Source organism: Lytechinus variegatus, chromosome 4 (assembly GCF_018143015.1).
Source record: "Lytechinus variegatus isolate NC3 chromosome 4, Lvar_3.0, whole genome shotgun sequence".
Taxonomy (NCBI): domain Eukaryota; kingdom Metazoa; phylum Echinodermata; class Echinoidea; order Temnopleuroida; family Toxopneustidae; genus Lytechinus; species Lytechinus variegatus.
In genome coordinates, this window is record NC_054743.1 from 58,850,238 (window position 1) to 58,869,885 (window position 19,648).

Sequence of the window (19,648 nt, forward strand, 5' to 3'; positions counted from 1 at the left end):
GACAGTGTGGTTGTGTTTACAAACACCAGTATCTAATGCTTGGGTATTATTCATATGGTGTAAGTAGTGGTGACACAACATAGGCTAGTGTGACATTTACTCCGGTCTATCGTAGACACCGTCCTCATCACGCTTTCTAAAACTAGTTTACTAGAAACCGGTTCAGGAAACCAGTTTGAAAGATCGCTTTGCTAGCGTTCCCACTTGAGCACACAAAAGTGGTTTTCAAAATCACTTCACGAAAGAGGTCTTGTCGCTATGGAAATGCTCTAAATGGGATGACACATTTCATGTGAAATTCAAAGTCGCAGTGTAGGCAGTCTACACCTGTCGTGCTCAAAATGTGCAAAGATCGCTTCCTGAAGAATGGTCGTGTCCTCACGCTAAAACCAGTGCGACAAGGAAAAGCGATCTTAAAAACTACATCGCAAGGTGGTTTTCTGAACCAGTTTGGAAGATCGCTTTGGCCGTTCTCACTACATGCTAAACTAGTTTCTACTTAACTAGTTTCCAGTAAACTAGATTTATGAAGGTAGTGAGAACGGTGTCTTGGAGGTAATAGGGTTAGGATTAGGATTGTATTAGAGTTTTTGGTTCAGAATAATGTAAAGATAAGGATTGGGGTTTATTTAGTTTTGGAGGTTAGATTTTATGTTTGGCATACTGTGCAGATATTACATCGTAACAATTATCACCGGAGCAATGTCATAAAACCATATAAAGTATATTTCAGTATTTTTTTATCTTAACGAAATATTAATGGAAATATGTTCAGGGAAAGCTAACCCGGTTGGAATGAATCTAAACATGGTCACATGTAAGGGAGAGCATTGGAACTTTTTTTTTTTGAGAAAAGATTTTTTATAGGAATAAAATAAAGTGATTTACAAATGACTTTGCAAATGAATGGAATATGAAATGCCATGTTGTGAGCCCAATATTTTTTCTTTTGCTTTTTAAAGAGTGGTATATTACTACGAAATATACCTTGGATTACCAGTGTGTGATGATATCGTAAACATTTTGATATTTCAACTTTTATGATTAAAAAATGACAGATAACGTGGCTTGTCATATTCAGCATCAGTTATTCATTAAGTCATTTGTAGTTTTATGAACAGCTTTGTGAAACCGTCCTGGGATTCTCTACAGATCGTTGCTTTTCATGTACAGAAGATTCTCTGGCTTAAGTACTTAGGGAAATTTATATTGGTTATGTAATCAACTAACATTAAATGTTTATTTTATAAACCATATTAAACTATAATTTCTGTAAGATTATTGAAAGGGCACTAAAGATGCGATATTAAATTGGTATTGTTAATTTTGTTCACTTCATAATGTGTGGTTTGGCTGAGGAACTGATATCTTGTTTTGGGTTTGAACCTGTAACCTTTTCCTTGGTACATTATGCAAGATTGAAGGACATTGAAAAATGATGTTAAATTGCTACTTTGTTGATTTTGTTCACTTTAAAATGTGTCCTTTGCCAGAGATCATGTTTTGTTTAAGATATTGAACCCCAGACCTTTTCTTGGTACAATACGTCATACCACTTAAAAACATACCTAGAATGTAGAGTATTACAACTCATTAAAGGGGAAGTTTATCCTAACAAAAAGTTTTAAAAATGTCAGAAAAAGCTTATCAAAAATTTGGCCAAAGGTTTGAGAAAAATCCATCAAAGAATGAAAAAGTTATTAGAATTTTTAATTATTTGATTTGTGACGTCATGTACCAGTGCTCAACTTTCATACATATCGTATGGTAAAAATTCAATGAAATGGCATTGTCTCAGAAAATTGAAAATGGTTTTTATTGTACCTTCAGTAGGCCTACATCAATAATCACTTCACAAACATTCTTAAAAGTTAAAAGCAACAAAATTAAGTCACCACAAAACATCAGATAATTGAAATTTATGCATTTTATATTACATGGGGCAGCTGCGTAACTTTCTTAATCTTTAATGGATTTTCTTCAAACCTTCACCAGTATTTTTCCTACTATTTTTACAAAAAGTTTTTATTCAGGGTGATCTTCCCCTTTAAAAGTTGTGAGTTATTATGATTAATTTTTTTATACTTTTTTCAATTGGTTTGACATTTCAAGTAGGTGCTGTATTGTCACTGTGTTATTTGACTTATTTTAGGAACCATTTAATTTTTCTTGCTGTTAATTTATTTATCATAAAAATATCTTGTTGAATGTTTTTACAGATGAAGTGATATTGCAAATTAATTAAAAATTCAGTAAGGAATGGATTTTAGAGATTTTGATTTGCTTTTATTCATCCTGTGCAAGGTTTACACAAAAAATATAACACAATATTAAATTGATAATAGCTTCTAATTGAAATGTTTAGAGGGAGATATTATTAAGGAACAATTCTATATTAACTATTTCATGTTTCTGTACACTTGTTATGAAGTAAATGTTTGGAAAAAATTTTGTCATCTCTTCGAAAAATACATTTACTTATTAAGTTTAAGTTTAATACAATTTAGTCTGAAATCTATAAATAATTTAATATTTAAAGGGCGTCCTTTTTTCCATACGATAAAGAAAGTGAGTACTGAAATTAAATCATTGTGAATTGCAAACGAATATTTTGACAAACGTGCCTGACCTGTAACATAATGATAGAATCTATTGTGCAATGTAAGTATTTGTTACATGTACCTCTGGAACAAACTACTAATCCATATTCAAGATGCTCTCTCCATTCAATATTTAAATCATTGTATCAAATTAACCTGTGCATTATTTGATGGGGGATTTTTTTTTTTTTTAGTTCTTTTTTTTTATTTTTTGAATTTTTAAATTTATTTTATTTCAGTTTTATATTATTTTTTTTGGTGTCAGTGAATTATATTATGAAGTCAGCCCATCCGCATGCTTTGAAAGCATCTGTACAAAATCCCCTACCAATGTCATTTGTATTATATTGTTATTGTTGTTGTGTATTATAATTATTATCATTAATTATCATTATTATATTTTCTTTTCATCTTCTAAAATCCTTCCAGGGACCCCTACATTCTCTTTTCGGGTGGACTGACGTACGAGAAAGCCACCCAAACACCCAGCATCACTATTATGCAAGGCAAGACCACCACCGTACTAGAAATGGAACATTCCGTCGTCGACTTTCTCACTCTTTGTGAGAATCCATGGCCGAGTAGTAAGTCTGCTCTTTTATTCCGGGACCTGTTGTGTAAAAAGTCATGTTTGAACACAGCTCTACATGTATAACTAGATCTTAGCTTTCAGTTCTGTCATAATGTGCAGCGATTTTTCATTAATAGCTTGGATAATTTTGGCATTGTCCATACTACTGTCCCAAGATAGTAAGTCTGCTCTCCTTTTATTCTGGGACCTGTTGTGTAAAAGGACAAGTTTGAACACAGCTCCAAAACTAGATCTTAGCTTTCAGTTCTGTCATAATGTGCAGCAATTTTTCATTAATAGCTTGGATAATTTTGGCACTGTCCATACTACTGTCCCAAGATAGTTAGTCAGCTTTCCTTTTATTCTAGGACCTGTTGTTTAAAAAGATATGTTTGAACACAGCTACAAAAATAGATCTTAGCTTTTAGTTCTGTCATAATGTACACAGATTTTATTCATTAATAGCTTGGATAATTTTGTCGCTATACACACGACTGCCCCAAGATGCTTCTTCCATCAGACGCAAGCAAATTTTAATATTTACGCGTTTAAACTTTGGTGCTTTTATGTTGTCTACATGTATTTTGCAGCATTGAAAGTGACTGAATTTGACATTTGCTTCTGCGTCATTATATGTGAAATCAATGAGAATAATAAAGAATGAAATTTTATGACATTATTGACATTAAACAGACAACTTTTTTTCATTGATTGCTATCCATCATCAGATAACTCACGAATATATATTATTCTGCTTATTATCATTACGTTATGTGCAAACTGGATGAGATAGACAAAGAGAAATATTGACAGTGATTAGATATGAACATACAAGTATGAGATATCTCAAGAGTGAAAATCAAATTATTCTAATATCATTACATGATATAAATAGTAGTTGCGATATAAATAGATATTGAGTGATGAATATAATATATCTGATTAAGTTTTCATTGCATTCCAAATTATAAAGCCCGGCTCACACTATGCAGTTCTTTAGTAAATCGCATTTTAAATTGAATATGAAAGTTCCAAGAAGTAAGATTATTTTATTTGAAGTTCGGCATAATGTGAGGAATAATAAAATCATAATTTTGCTTTGCGACAAGCCCTGTGGTTGGAGTAAAGTTCAAATTGCCTTTAAGTTGCAGCCGATGATGATGTCATCACGATTTGAATTTGTTTTTGTTCTTACGGGGAGGCTCGAACTAGACTGAATTTAGATTTCCATAGTCCTACCACAATTATAAATTCTGATTGCTAAGATTTTATTGGTTGGAATGTTCGTATCAAATGTTAATACAATTTCTTTACAATTCGGATCGCAATGAATCGCATAGTCTGAGCTGGGGTTTAGATAACCCAAGAATGAAAAAGTATATCATTCTGATCGTTATCATTACTTTATATACACAGTAGATGACTTAGTTACAAACAAATATTGAAATTGATTAAATTACCTATCGTGATGATGATGATGATGAAATGTCTCTGTTCATTACAGGTAAAAAGGATGTAGGCTGCAATCTACTTTGTTACATAGGTTGTCATATTCATTCTCGTTCAAATGTCCCTTTCCATGACGTATTGCACTAGCAATCAATATCATTAGTATTGACCCAATTGGAGTAGTGCACTAATGCTAATGAAATGTGACCGGAAAAGGTCAAGAGAGTTATAAATATGTTCATTCATGCTATCTCTATCTATCTTCTCTGTCCTCATTCAACTCTTTACACTTCTTTCTATTTTTCTTTTTTATCTAACCATTCTCTCTTTGTCTTGATTTTATTCTCCCTTTCTATTTATAATCTTTATCTCTTTATTCCATTTATTCCTTTCATCTCTTCTTCATTCTCTTTCTCTGCTATTTCATTCTAATTTATCCCATTGATCATCTCTATCTCACCATCCTTCCCTCACACCCTCCCCCTTCCATTCTCTCTCTCTATCCCTTTCCCCCCATTACTTTTTTTTTCAATCCATTATCTCTATCTTTCTATCCCTCCCACATCCCTTCTCTGTTTCTTCTCTTCTATTCTCCTTCTCTTCCCCCTCTCTCTCTTCCTTTTCTCTTTCACTTCTATGCTTTTACCCTGCCTTCATCACTCTTTATCCTTCTCTTTCTATCTCCCCCACCATATCACCCCATCTCGTTCTTTTCCTTTTCACTCTTTGTTTTCTTCTCTCTCTCTCTCTCATCCTCTCCCTTACCTTCTTTCTTTCACTTTGTTCTTTTATCTTCTTCCATCACTAATGTACTTTTTTTCTCTCTCTCTCTCTTTCCCACCCCTTCCCCCACCTGTTCTCTTTCTCCCCCACCCATTCCCCCTCTCATGTTACCCCTCTATTTTTATTTTTATCCCCTTCCCCCTCCCTCGCTCTTTACCCTCATCATTCCCCCCCCCCCGCCATCCCCTCCCCCTCACTCTCTCTCTCTCATTCTATATCTAGATCCACAAGAACCTTATGCTGTGGTAGTCCTGCTCGAGAGTGATCTAGTGGTCGTTGACCTTTTATCACCAGGGTAAGTGGTCGCTGACCTTTAGCTTGCTGACCGTCTCCTTCTCGATATAAGATATTGGGACAGGTCCAGGCTGATTGATGTAGCATGAAATCCAATATATCTTTGCCTTGGTTCTATACCTTTCTACATGTATATGTGACTGTCACACCAACGAAACCGACTCCAAAGCGACCAATAGTATGTTATTGGGAATAATATATTATTTTTTGTCGGTCTGTACTCGGTTTCGGTGTGATTGTGGCATAGTCATTCGTGCAGTGTCAATTATTTACACACAGTACATGTATGTTGTAATAGACAGTGTGGGTGTGTCGTGGCCTAGTGGTCCTGACTCTCGCCTTTCAAACAGAGGGTCGTGGGTCCCAATCCTAGCCATGGTGTGTTTTCCTTCAGTAAGAAATTTATCCACACTGTTCTAGTGAGGTAGTACCGGCAGGAAGTAATTCCTCAAAAAGCTTTGCGTGCCAAAATCGGTAGACTAGCTTAGCCGGGGTGATATAGCAGCGCCTTGAGCACCTAGCAAGGTGGATACGTGCGCTATAAAAGTCCTATATTATTTTCATTTATTTATAGACAGTTTCATTATAATTTAAATCACTTTTTTAATGAGAAACCATATGTAAGGATTACAGAAATGTACTAAGTCGGGTAGCCATTCCTTAAGTCAGGTTTAACCAATCATGTATTTCCTCCTGTAAGCATGATTGGGTATTTAACTTACAAGTTTTTCTTTTTTTGCATCACCTCTTGAAGGCGATTCATTACTATTTTTTTCAATGAGAAACCATAAATGCAAGGAGACAGAAAACTGGTTCATAGACAAGTAGCCATTCCTTATTAAAGCCAGATGTAGCTGTTTTTCTGCCTGTAAGCATAATTTGTATATATTGCAGCTTTTTTTGCATCACTGCTTGAAGTTGATTTTCAAAATATATTTGTAAGATTGGTATTTCAGGTGGTTTTGGTCATATTTTAAAAGTTCAATCAGCAACATAAAAGAAAGTTGAAACTCAACGGTTGATTCATCTTTTCCATGTCAAGACGTTCCAGCTAAACTGTAACACTTACACTGCAACCATCATTGTATTTTTGTATTAATATCTCAGAGAACTTTTGTTTATTAGTTTTAAATCCCCTTCAATGGGAGTTCCACAGGGCTCTGTTCTAGGAACATAGCTTTTTTGTTCTATATGAATGACCCGTTTGTAATTCACCCAAATACAATCTAACTTAAAATTCTACCAGCCAGATCAAATTGCCTTTTTAGATATGTGTATATAGTCATAATGATAATTTGGAAGTATATTAAACCATAAATTACGATAGCTCAGTTGGTAGAGTAGTGGTTTCGGATTCCGGTGACCCAGGTTCAATTCTCACTTGTTGCGCTAGTGCCCTTTGGTAAGGCATTAATCCTCTTTACCAGGTCCCTCGGAGAGGACCTTAAGCAGTCGGCCCTCTGCTTGCTTGCTTACAAGCATTCTTGCTTAGCAATCGGGTGATAAATCACCTCCAAAATAACATCTTTTGATATGTTGTCGCGGTACTATTTCAATTTTCCTTATTTTCTTGCAGGTACCCTTGCTTTGAGAACCCATATCCAATGGATCTTCACGAATCTCCTATAACATGTGTACAGTACTATGCAGATTGCCCATCGGATCTTATACCCGCTCTCTACTCAACTGGAGCGAATGGCCTCAACAGGAAGAAAACAGCCTACAGTAAGAGGGTAAGAACCATTCCCAAAATTTAAAAATTTGTGAAGATTTATCAGTTATTTCCTCCTCTTTCTTAACCTTTTCCTTGTCTTTGGCAAGAGATTGATCTTCATTTGTCACTCTCAATCCAGGTGAGGTGAATGGGTATTCGGTTTGGAAGGAATTCTTAGAATGCTCGAGTGCTGTGTCATGGTGGCACGGAGGCTTGTCAAAGTGGTCGGCGGACAGTTAAACACTGACAATTATACTGATGTAATTTAATTTAGCCACTATGTCCCACTGTAACTCCTGACTAAGATCATGGAGATGCTACTAATTGCTAATCTATTGTTACAATCAAAGTTCTGACTTGGTGTCCATTTTTTGTAAAGATGCATGATTGTGTGTTAACTTTGCAAGTAGAGTAAATTGGCACCAGTCCTAACCATGTTAACCATTGTAGTTGACCAAGTTACTTGGTTAAGTTACCCTAAAATCATTGCCCGTATAGAAAACAATCCATATCTTCTATATAGCTTTGTTATATAGTATTTTGGACCCATTACGTTATCATTATGTAAGAGATAACCAAACCAGGCATTTGTACATCACAATATTAAGCACTACATTTAAATTGTGGTAATTTTGCCAATTACCATTGTAACATGGTTCAGCAGCCAATTATGAATAACATGGGTTCCATGGAAGTTAGAATACTGGCCGATTCACGACAGTTTTACATGCAAGGTATGTCTGTATGAAATGTGCCCCTGGTTCTTACATTGTTGTGTGAGAGATGACTGTTGTACATGCACACCTCTAGCGCTCACGTCTGGGTTATTTATTGGCTGGGGAATGCCCTGAGTCGTGCATGGATGAATGACTAACATCCTCCTCAGGGTTCCGGAGTGGTTCTCACAAGACCACGTTCGCACCTCCCTGATATTGTGTTTGACCCTGATCAGAAAATACCAGCGGCGGTTTCACAAAGATTTAAGTATGACTTCGAGTCATGCTTAAGTGCCATCATGCACATGATATTTCAATGTACAATCTGATAGATATGGGGTCGTCCCCGTAAGTGTGATCGTACCAGTGCGATGATACCACACGCGGCTTAAAATGTGAGTTTTAGTCAGACTTCAGTCATTGTGAAGCACCTCTCCCAGGTTACTGTTTTCCCATTATGAAAGCAAAATAATCCTTATTTTTCCCTGAAAGAGAATAATTCAGAATTACAAGGCACTTTTGAAAAGTACAAAAGCTTTTCCTCAAATTTCTTCAAGGTATTATAAATTTGAAAGCAAATCGCAGGAATTTTTGGGTCCAGGGGTCCGTAACATAAGGATGAGCGATCAATCACTAAGTCGATAGACCAATCAAGATCAATGTTTCATGCACATTTGGTTCAAAGTGCCGGCGAGGAACCAATAAGAAGTATTCTGTCATATTTGCTATTCATCGCCAAGCTTTGTGTTACGGGCCCCTGATCTGGATGTGAATTAAAAAATAAAAAGAGTGCACATTCTTCTGTATGACCTTGTGTGTTGACTCATCTTGGCGCCATCTTAGAGGCTGAAGCCATTGCCATGCGTGCAGGTGATCTGCAGCTGGCGCATCTCTGACAACCCCATTAATGTGTATTCCTGTATCCTCTGAGGGAGGGCGCTATTAGGTCATGACATCATACGTGTATGCAATAGGTCTATAGAAAATGTGTACATCTTTGGTCAGTCCTTAAAGCAATAGAGGGCGCTGTCTGTATCTGGCGCCAACTTATTATTTAGCTCGATGTAACCATCAAAATTACACTTAAATTCATCTTTTTGGATTTTTTTTCTTTTAAATAATTGTTTTTGATAATCAATATTCCTTTAAGTAATATGCAATGTACAATTTTATTGTAAATTCATGGCGCAATTTAGTTTTAAAAACTACTATACCTGTATGTATTTTATATGTGATTTTGTATTAATAAAACCATTTATCTATCTATCTATCTAATTCTGAAAACTCTTTCTGGATGAGTCTGGTGTGAAAGCATAAAAGAATGTTCTTTAAGTCTGAACAAGTTCTTGTGATTTAAAGATATTTTCCTGTTGGGTGTCAATGAGAAGATCTTTTTGGTCATTCTCTAACTATGACATTTTTATCTGGGGGAGGCTGGTGTGAAAGTGTCAAAATAATGGGTACTGGTTATGTCCAGAACATTTAGATATGTTTTCTTCATCTGATGGGTGTGAAAGGGAACATCTTGTGTACTCTCTTAACTATATGAGATCTTTATCTGGGGGAGGCTGGTGTGAAAGTGCCAAAATAATTGATGGGTACTAGTTATATCCAGAACATTTAGATATGTTTTCTTCATTGGATGGGTGTGAATGAGAAAATCTTGTTGGTCACTCATTAACCTGAACACTTTGTTTGGTAGAGGCTGGTGTGAAAGCACATGATAATGCTAAGCTGAATGAGTTCATGCGATTTAGAGTTATTTTTCTGATCTGAGCGGTGTGAATAAACCTCATAGTCTAGACAGGTGTGACAGGAATCTACTTCCCTCATGACCAAGGTTTGCACTTTCCTCCAGTTAATATTAAATATAGGTTTTTTGGCTCATTTTTCACAACGGATATTTCCTCATTTCGATGTTCGGCTCAATAATTTTTCATTCAGTTGGTAAAATCAATATAAACGATACAGGAAGGAAAAGTATAGAATTCCATGTACTGTACCCACTTGAAATGCTTGCAAACATTGTAGATGACGCAAGGAATTTTTCAAAAGCTAATGAACTTCAAATCCTATAAATGATAGAAGAACGTGATGATAGAATCTCAATCGAGTTCTTAAGCAATCAACTGATATACAGAATATTATGAATGTGATTTGATACTAGCTCATTTTTGTTTAGAATTATATTGTATGTGTACATGTAACCTATGATTTGTGCTGAAAACATCCCAATATTCTTGTTTTGTTGTGTTATAAAATGAATGATACCCTGTTCTATAAGAATCTCTATTGATATATGGATAAAATCGATTGATTTACAAAATGGTTTTTACTATTGAACTTCCTTGGAAAGATGGCAAGTTGTCGAAAATAATTTGGCAATTAGAAAGTTTTTAAAAAGATACTTAAAGCAGACAGGGTTTACATATTTCGCAATAAGAAAAAAAAATCGTCTTTAATGGATTATTCAAAATCCTAGAATGAATAAACTGATACTGTCATGGAAGTCTACACATGTCACATATACCATTGCTAGCTTCAAATATTTTTTAAATAGAGGTTTATTTAATTAGATATTAATTTGGGCGCGCCTTGGTCTAGTGGTTCTGACTCTCGCCTTTCAAACAGAGGGTCATGGGTTCAAATCCGAGCCATGGCGTATTTTCCTTCAGCAAGAAATTTATCCGCACTGCTGCACTAGACCTAGGTGAGGTAAATGGGTACCGGCAGGAAGTAATTCCTCAAAAAGCTGTGCGCACCAGACTCGGTAGACTAGCCTAGACGGGGTAATATAGGAGCGCCTTGAGTACCTAGCGAGGTGGATGCCTGTACTATATAATTCTTATGTTATTTATATTATTGTTATTATTTATTTACAAGCATTTTTTATACCAAGGTGTATGAGTGTATTTTCTTTTTAATTCCAGGGTGGTAAATGTAAACTTATGAGTTATGACAGTCCTTCTTATAAAGATAATAGCAATCTTTTGAAATTGTCTAGAGTATCTTGCCATATTTTACTGATAATCTCAATCAGGTTCCTCCTAACCAGGTGAAAGTAGGTTACAAATTTCTGAAATAGGTTTCAAACGACATTGTGTCCTTTTGCAAGTAAACTAATTTCACATCATGCGAGTAGACTCGTAGTTCAGTGAGATCTATATATCCCTCCGAAGAGCCAATGCTGACACGAAGAGGTGTTGATATTGTCACTTACCGTAACAGAGATACTGCAGATGCCAGCTGCATATATTCCGAGATATTGAGATTGACAGATCATTTCATTGCTGCTCGTGCACTTTTATTCTAAGTATTTCAGCATGTCACTTCTTCTTCTGCTTGATTTAAGCCTGCCTTCTATTGAATTTCTGCACTGTTATGTATTGTCAGTGGTTGTGTTATTTGAGCAGTTTAGGGACCTTGGTTTTTGTTATGTATTTGCTACCCCTTTCCTTTAAAGGGGAAGTTCACCCTGAAGAAAACTTTGTTGTAAAAATCGCCGAAAAAATAATAAAAAATATTGGTGAAGGTTTGAGGAAAATCTGTTAAAGAGTAAGAAAGTTATTAGAGTTCAAAGTTTTGGATTTGTGACGTCATAAACGAGCAGCTGCCCCATGTGTTATGTAATATAAAATGCATGAATTTCATATTTTTGTATGGTTCCTGATGACTTAATTTTGTTTTCTATTCATGATTGGGTGTGAAATGATTTGTCTATTGATATACAAAAGGTACAGAGAAAACCATTTTCAATTTTCTGAGAAAATGACATTTCATTGACTTTTTACCATTCACTATGTAGGAATGCTGCTCGCATATGACGTCACAAATCAAATAATTGAAATTCTAATAACTTTTTAATTATTTGATGAATTTTTCTCAAACCTTCGGCAATATTTTTTATCATTTTTTCTGCTATTTTTAACTTTTAACCCTAACTTTTTGTCAGGGTGAACTTCCCCTTTAATTTCCTTTCTATTTTCCTACCATCATTGCCTTTCAATGTACCTCTCTATCTCTCCCCCTCCCATCGCAAGGTTCTGCCTGCGCCCCATTTCTCCCCTCCCGTTTCCAGACTTCGCCCCTTAACCCCACTCTCTCTCTCTCTCCACCTACCCCTATCATCCACCCCCCCCCCCATCTTAAGCTGTCAGTCAGCATGTACCCCTTATTCCCCTCCACCCCACTCCTCTCCCTCTCTGCATACACCTTCCCTAAATCCCCCTTTCCACCTTCCATCCACCCCCATCTTAAGGTTTTTGCATGCACCCTGTATTCCCCTCTTCTTTCTTCACCCCACTCCCCTCCCTCCCAATCTACCACCCCCCCCCCTTAAGTTGTCTGCATGTCCCCTTACCTCCCCCTCCCATTCCCCATCCTCTCTCCATCTACCACCCCCCCCCATCTTAAGGTGTCTGCGTGCACCCCTTATTCCCTCCCCTCCCTCTCTGCCAATCTACCATCCACCCCCCCCCCACCTTAAGTTGTCTGCATGTCCCCTCACCTCATCCCCTCCCATTCCTCTCCCACCTCTCCACCTTTTACCATGCACCCCACCCCCCATATTCAGTTGTCTGCATGCACCCCTTATTCCCTCCCCTCCCTCTCTCCCAATCTACCACCCCCCCCCCCCCGTTAAGTTGTCTACATGTCTCTTACCTCACCCCCTCTCCACCTACCATCCACCCCCACCCCACCCCCATCTTAAGGTGTCTGCATGCACTCTCTGCTAATCAATAATACAGGACTATGTTCTAAACATCGTGACATTTCCCTCCAAGCTCCTTCATGCTCTGGAGGTTTCGCGTTCTATTTTGGAGCGCCTGCATCAGATATATGATAATCATGATGTCATAATGAAAGAAATTTTCTCAAATGTACTCCTGCACACACAGAAATGCTATGACCAGTTTGTATCTAAAGGGCATTCTCTCTGGGTATTTTTCTGTTAGAAGTGTTATAGCACATCAAAGAAATACAAGTGCATTATCTGTTTGTACTAGAAATGTATTTGTTCAAGTGTTAGTTGGATTATGTGGAGGGGGGGGTAATCATACACCATACTTTTACCAAAAAATGCAATAAAGCAGGAATTTTTCGAAATCAGATTCCATTCTCTTTTTTTTACATCATATGATACATATTGTATTATATTTCATATTGATTTTTGTCATTTATTTGTAAGGAAGAGTGCATAAATTCCTCAAACATTTTAGGATTATGTTTTATGCAATACCTCTAGACAATCCTCTTCAAGTCAATTCAATACATTGTTTAACCATCAAATACAAAAACAATACAAAAATATGAATGTTACACAAATACAATGATGATGAGGTCACCCGGGAGAAGCAACGCTTATAAAAACGGGTGACCAAATAACAAAATATGCAAAATGTCAACAATGCAAACATGTAAATACCACTCATGCAGCAAAAAGAAAGGAGAGGGGGGGCTAAAAGGTACATTATTATTTGATGGAGGTTGCAGTTTACTGTATGTTGCTACACATGTACCTACATGTATATGGAGGTAATATTATGTTATGTGTATTTCAATTTAATTTCAATTTATTTGCTCATAAAATCTATACAAAAACACTACATATACAAAGTATCATATTCACAAAATAGAAAAATAACAATGACAAATAGAAATAAACATTGGATTGAATATGAGAGGGACAGCAAGAAAGGAACAAGCCTTGTGATTAGCTGACCCTATAACATAATAATTATACAAAGACTTAAATAACAACGATTTTAAAAAATCACTAAACTACTACGGAAAGGGGGTGCCTATAATGCCATAATGAAATTTATACAAATAAACTTAATGAATAACTATAATTTTTTTTAATAAATTGCAGTGATTTTGACTTAAAAACACTTAATGAAACTGATTGCTTGACATCTACAGAAACAGGATTACAGAGTTGTGGTCCTTGAAATAAGATTGAGTTTTTATCATACATATCAATGGTCTTTTGTCTATAAATTTTGTACACCAATGCTTGATGATATGTACACACAAATGAATTAGTTTTATTGGAAAAAATCTACTGGTATGCTTCGTTGATGGGTTAAAACTATAGGCTAGTCATGATGTGTATATATCTCACTACATTTGTAAATTATGCCGCCTTAAAGAACACATGTTTTCCAACCAAGCATCATTAATTCATTCATTTGATCAATTATTAATTCATTCATTCATTTAGCCAATCAGTAATTCATTCATTCATTTAGTCAATCAGTAATTCATTCATTCACTTAGTTAATCAGTAATTCATTCATTAATTTGATTAATCATTCATTTGATTATTCATTTATTCATTCATTCACTCACTCATTCATTCTTTCTTTCACTCGTTCATTCATCCATTTGATCATCTGTTTATTCATTCATTCGTCATTCATTCATTCATTTGATCATCTGTTTGTTCATTCATTCATCATTCATTCCTTCATTCATTCATTTGATCATCTGTTTATTCTTTTATTCATTCATTCATTTGATCATCTGTTTATTCATTCATTCATTTTTTTATTAATTCAGTCAGTCAATGAGTCATTCTTTAAAGTGGAAGCACGTAATGTAGCGGTTCTGACTCTCACCTTGTAATCAGTGAGTCGTGTGTTCAAATCCCACCATAGCCTGGCGTCCTTTGGCAAGGCATCAATCTACACTTTGCTACTCTCACCCAGGTGCTAATTTGGTACCGGTAGCAAACAACCATCATTGTGGTTGGTTTAGCAAGTGTGCATTGAGGTTCCGTACTGGGAGGGGGGGGGGCCTTGTTCTTTAAACAAGTTTTTAAATTTTAGAACTGTCGCTATGTTGGGAAGTCATTTAAAATCCTTGTGCAGCAGATCCTTGAAATGGTCCACCCTACACTGTAAAAACTGCGGTGTTAAAACTGACACCAATTGGTGTAAATAGAGGACCACACACCTGAGGTGTTAAAATTACACCCTATGAGATTAAACATAACACCAAAGAGTGTAAATGTAACAACAAATCATTGTGGTTGGTTTAGCAAGTGTGCATTGAGGTTCCGTACTGGGAGGGGGGGGGCTTGTTCTTTAAACAAGTTTTTAAATTTTAGAACTGTCGCTATGTTGGGAAGTCATTTAAAATCCTTGTGCAGCAGATCCTTGAAATGGTCCACCCTACACTGTAAAAACTGCGGTGTTAAAACTGACACCAATTGGTGTAAATAGAGGACCACACACCTGAGGTGTTAAAATTACACCCTATGAGATTAAACATAACACCAAAGAGTGTAAATGTAACAACAAAAGGTGTTGTAATATCACCTATAGGTGTAAAACTAACTCCACCAATTTAACACCGGTGTAAAATAACTGGTGTGGTCCTCTATGTACACCGGTTAACACCATAGTTTTTGCTGTGTAAGGGTGATTAACAGAATCATAGCAGACCCCTGAGAATCATTCAAAGGTGAAACAATGCATGCTCCTCCGACATTTGCTCCAGTCTTAACATCTCAGAGAGCAGAGGGTTAGAGTTAGGATGGTATTAGAGTTTTTGGTTCAGAATGTAGAGATAAGAATAAGGGATTGTTTAGTTTTGGAGGTTAGGTTCTGCATTTGGCTTAAAGTGATTGGTTAACATTGGTTTGACTTTAAAAAAATCTGAGCTAGAAGGTCACGCTTGTCACCTGTGTCTGTGATATGTTACAAAAATGAAGCCCAGAAAAAATTGCGTTCGAAAATAATTATTTAGTGCTTCAAAAATTGAAATATAAAGTGACCAGAAACACCATCTTAATTTCATCCCATACACTTATGTGTACTATTTAGGCGTCTATAAGACGCCTATTTACAAAATCGGGGTTTGCCTTGTAGTTTTAGCTTTTCATTCTCAATAATGGTTGTTTTCAGGGTTTATTATATTAGTTCTAATATATGCATTTGTACACATGTTTCATCTTGGTTTGAGAATTTTTTAAATCGGCTGCTCACAAATTTAAACAATACCTTTAACGTACAGATTTTCCATCAGAGCAATTGTAGCCAGATTAAATGTCATGGAACCCAATCAAAACCCACATTCTGATAGCAGGTTTATATTAAACTCAGGTTTAAAGTAGTGGTTTAAGTATGGATAGCCAATTGTTAAATAAATCATTAACAGTAGAGATATCATATTTCAGCTCATTTGGCTCTCAAATCATTCATAATTGTCTCGGAAGTATAAGTAGATGATTGTTTTCACCATCGATGAATCTGGAAAGAGCACAGTAAACATAAGACACATACAACTTAATAAAAATTTTGATGCTTTAGGCTTCCGATACTTAAACCACAACTTTACACCCGAGTTTGAATCAAACCCGACTTCAGAATACGGGCCATGTAGTTTATCTTTCACTTAAAAAAAACAGTGAGATCGAACCTCTCCTACTTTCTTGGTATAGAATTAGAAAATAAAGCAAGTGTTCTAAAAGCAGGTTTGACTGTAATTGTTATAAGTTTGATTACTGTTCTGTTTTTCTTTTTGTTGTCAAACAGAATTGGCCAGTGAAAGGAGGAGAGTGGGGGTCTGGTGGCAGCAGTGATCAAGAAATCATCATTACAGGGTAAGGCCATTGATGAAAGATGAGGATGGTGAGAATGATGATGATGAGAATGATGATGACGATGATGATGAGGATGACTACAACGATGTTGATGCTGCGGCTGATGATGTTGATCTAGATAATGATCACGACGTTGGCCATGATGGTGATGTTATGATTACAGTGATGGTGGTGATTTTGTTTTTTCAAATAAATACAATCACTTTTATTATCTTCTCGTATTGCAGGCATGCAGATGGCTCAATCAAATTTTGGGACGCATCACAGGGTAAGGAAAAAATGCATTTCATCTTTTATCATAAAATTTCATTGAGAATAATATTCCCAAATAAGGTTTACATGATATTGAATAGCATTTATTGAATCGAATTGATGATTTCAAATACCCATACAGGTAATCTCTTATTCACTAAACTATACATTACCCATACAAACTGCAAAACTAGAGACACCATGGGGTTTGGATTCACTTAAGAAAATCTCATTATAGTATACCTTTATAAAGACAATGATGTTACTTGTGTTTCAATATGTTTGCCGAACAAATAATAATAATAGCTAATAATGATTTGTTTCCTCTTCTAGTCATGCTTCAAGTTCTCTACAAACTCAAGACTGCCAAGGTGTTTGAGAAAGCCAAGCAAGCCAAGACGCTGGATGGCGACGATGACCCCTTCGCTATCCAGCTGGTCAAGCTCTGCTCGGAGAGTAGGATGCTCTGTGTGGCCGGAGCCAGCGGTCATCTACTCCTCTACCGCTTCAGCAAGATGGAGGCTTCAACTGAGCTACCGGTCAGTTTATAGGATGAGAGAGAGAGATAGTGTGGATGAGAAAAAGAGATAGTGGATGAGAAAGAGAGAAAGCAAGAAATAGACCACATTAGTGGTCCATTTCATACAACTTGCCATAAAAAAAACTCTGGCAAACAAAATTATGCCATTGACAGTAACACCTTGAAAAACACTGGAAAAAAATTGCCAGAGATTTTTTTTATGCAACAGGCCTCCGGACAGAAAAGAATAGAAAAAAGTTTTTAAGAAGAGGGGGACAGAGAAAAGTGGGGAGAAAGAGAGGTGAAAGATAAGGGGAGAAGAAAAATGGAGAGAGAAAAATGTTTATGGTTGTATCTGTAGGAGCATTTAAGAACATTCAAAATTACATCTTATGCACTAAAGCATTAAGTCATGTCATAAACATACCTGTCTGGCTTCTTGCAGACTGTGCTCTGTAATGGGCTTACTCTTATTGTTTTGCTCCTAAAATTTTCAGACACTAGAGATCTCGATAGTATACGAGGCTGAGGAGCCCGAAACGCCCGAGACTGAGATGCCCCCTATGCCCATCCAACCGGCACCCCTCAAGCGCAACACCAGCACGGTGAGTGCCAGCAGCGTGGCCTCGGCGACCCTCCCCTCCACGCCCATCCAGCAGACGTCGACCACGCCCGCGCCCAGCCCCATCAACCACCCCCATCATCACCACCAGCATCAGCAACAGCACCAGCACCACTCCCATCAGACGGGCGGGGAGGGGCTGAGGGACAACGTGCCCAACCTGAGGGTGAAGGGCGGGGCCCACAAGAGGGGGATGGGCTTCCAGCCCTCGCTATGTGTGCAGCTGCTCTGGGTGGACGGGGAACCCCCTCCGACCATCACTTGCGTGGAGATCAGTTCGGCCTATGGCTTGTGAGTATATACCTATTTGTCTCATTTCAGGGCCCTTAACCTTGTTATTAAAAACACTGATGATGGTGATGATAATGACGATGATGATAATGATGATGGTGATGATAACAATGATGAAGAGGAGGATGATGATAATGGTTAAGAGGATGATGGTGATAAAGATAATGGTGATGGTGATGATGATGATAATGGTTAAGATGATGATGATGTTGTTACAATATACATGTAGTGCAATTACCAGCTTTGCTTTATTGGTCTATAAATTTAATCTAATTGCGGAATTGTAACTTTGCCAATATACATGTATACCGTTGTTGCCTATCAAAGATGCTCATAGAAAACTGAAAATTCATCTGTTTCTCTGGAAAGATTTTATAATCAAAAACCTTTTTCATGAATTTGAATCAAAATCATGACTTCATCCTCTCATAGACTGGCTTTTGGGACCACCAACGGGCTGGCAATTGTCGACTACCTTCAACGGACCTGCCTACTCAACATGGGCACGCCCGATCTGTATGGCTCAGCAGACCCTTACCAGCGCACCCCAAGATCTCCGAAGAAGAACAAATCGCAGCCGCAGGGCCTCGGCGACATCGTGGAACAGTACATGTCGGACCAGGAGAGGTGTAGGTCACCGGTTGGCTCAAGCATGGCGGGAGAGTCGGTAAGGAATTATTTTTCAAATGCAAAAAGGGATTTGATCTTTCAGGACATGAATTTGCCCTAAAAGGCTCAACACTTATGATATGATTCAAATGAACAAAACTTGTCAATTCATTCCCCTTCCATTCATGTAGCAGCACAAGTATACTTTGTCTTTGGCATTTTCAGAAAAATAATAGACGGCCCTTGTAGACCTTGCGTGCGGGAAAATTTGCATTGTGTAAATTGCATGTATGTACATCCTTGTGATTCTATTGTCATATTTAGCGTTTTAAAGAACGGTTATCAATACAAAATTCTCCAAAAAGCACAACCTCTGGTTGGTTTTTTGAGGAAGAGGATTTTATTTTTCTGTTGTTAAAGAATTCTTGGTGTTATGTTTGTGTCGGATATTTCTGACTTTGATGTCATCGGAGTCATCCTTGTCCAGCCTCTGGCTTTTATTGAATATGCCAAATTATTTAGTTGTGTTTGAATTCATACTTATTGCATTTCGTATATTTTGTGTGGATCTTTATAAAGATATGGATAACCCACAAATCCTTTTCTTTGTTCACTAATC

At 36.8% G+C, this 19,648-nt stretch overlaps 1 protein-coding gene across 3 annotated transcripts in view; it reads left to right on the plus strand.

Moving 5' to 3' along the window:
• Window positions 1–19,648, plus strand: part of LOC121414403 (syntaxin-binding protein 5-like) — a 72,572-nt gene that overhangs the window by 20,009 nt on the left and 32,915 nt on the right. For all 3 annotated transcript variants that reach the window (XM_041607565.1, XM_041607566.1, XM_041607567.1), the window contains exons 7-14: window positions 3,030–3,184; window positions 5,626–5,698; window positions 7,274–7,430; window positions 16,668–16,735; window positions 16,963–17,003; window positions 17,321–17,526; window positions 18,005–18,420; window positions 18,853–19,087. In XM_041607565.1, the coding sequence (XP_041463499.1) occupies window positions 3,030–3,184; window positions 5,626–5,698; window positions 7,274–7,430; window positions 16,668–16,735; window positions 16,963–17,003; window positions 17,321–17,526; window positions 18,005–18,420; window positions 18,853–19,087 (1,351 nt within the window). The remainder of the gene's footprint in view (window positions 1–3,029; window positions 3,185–5,625; window positions 5,699–7,273; window positions 7,431–16,667; window positions 16,736–16,962; window positions 17,004–17,320; window positions 17,527–18,004; window positions 18,421–18,852; window positions 19,088–19,648) is intronic.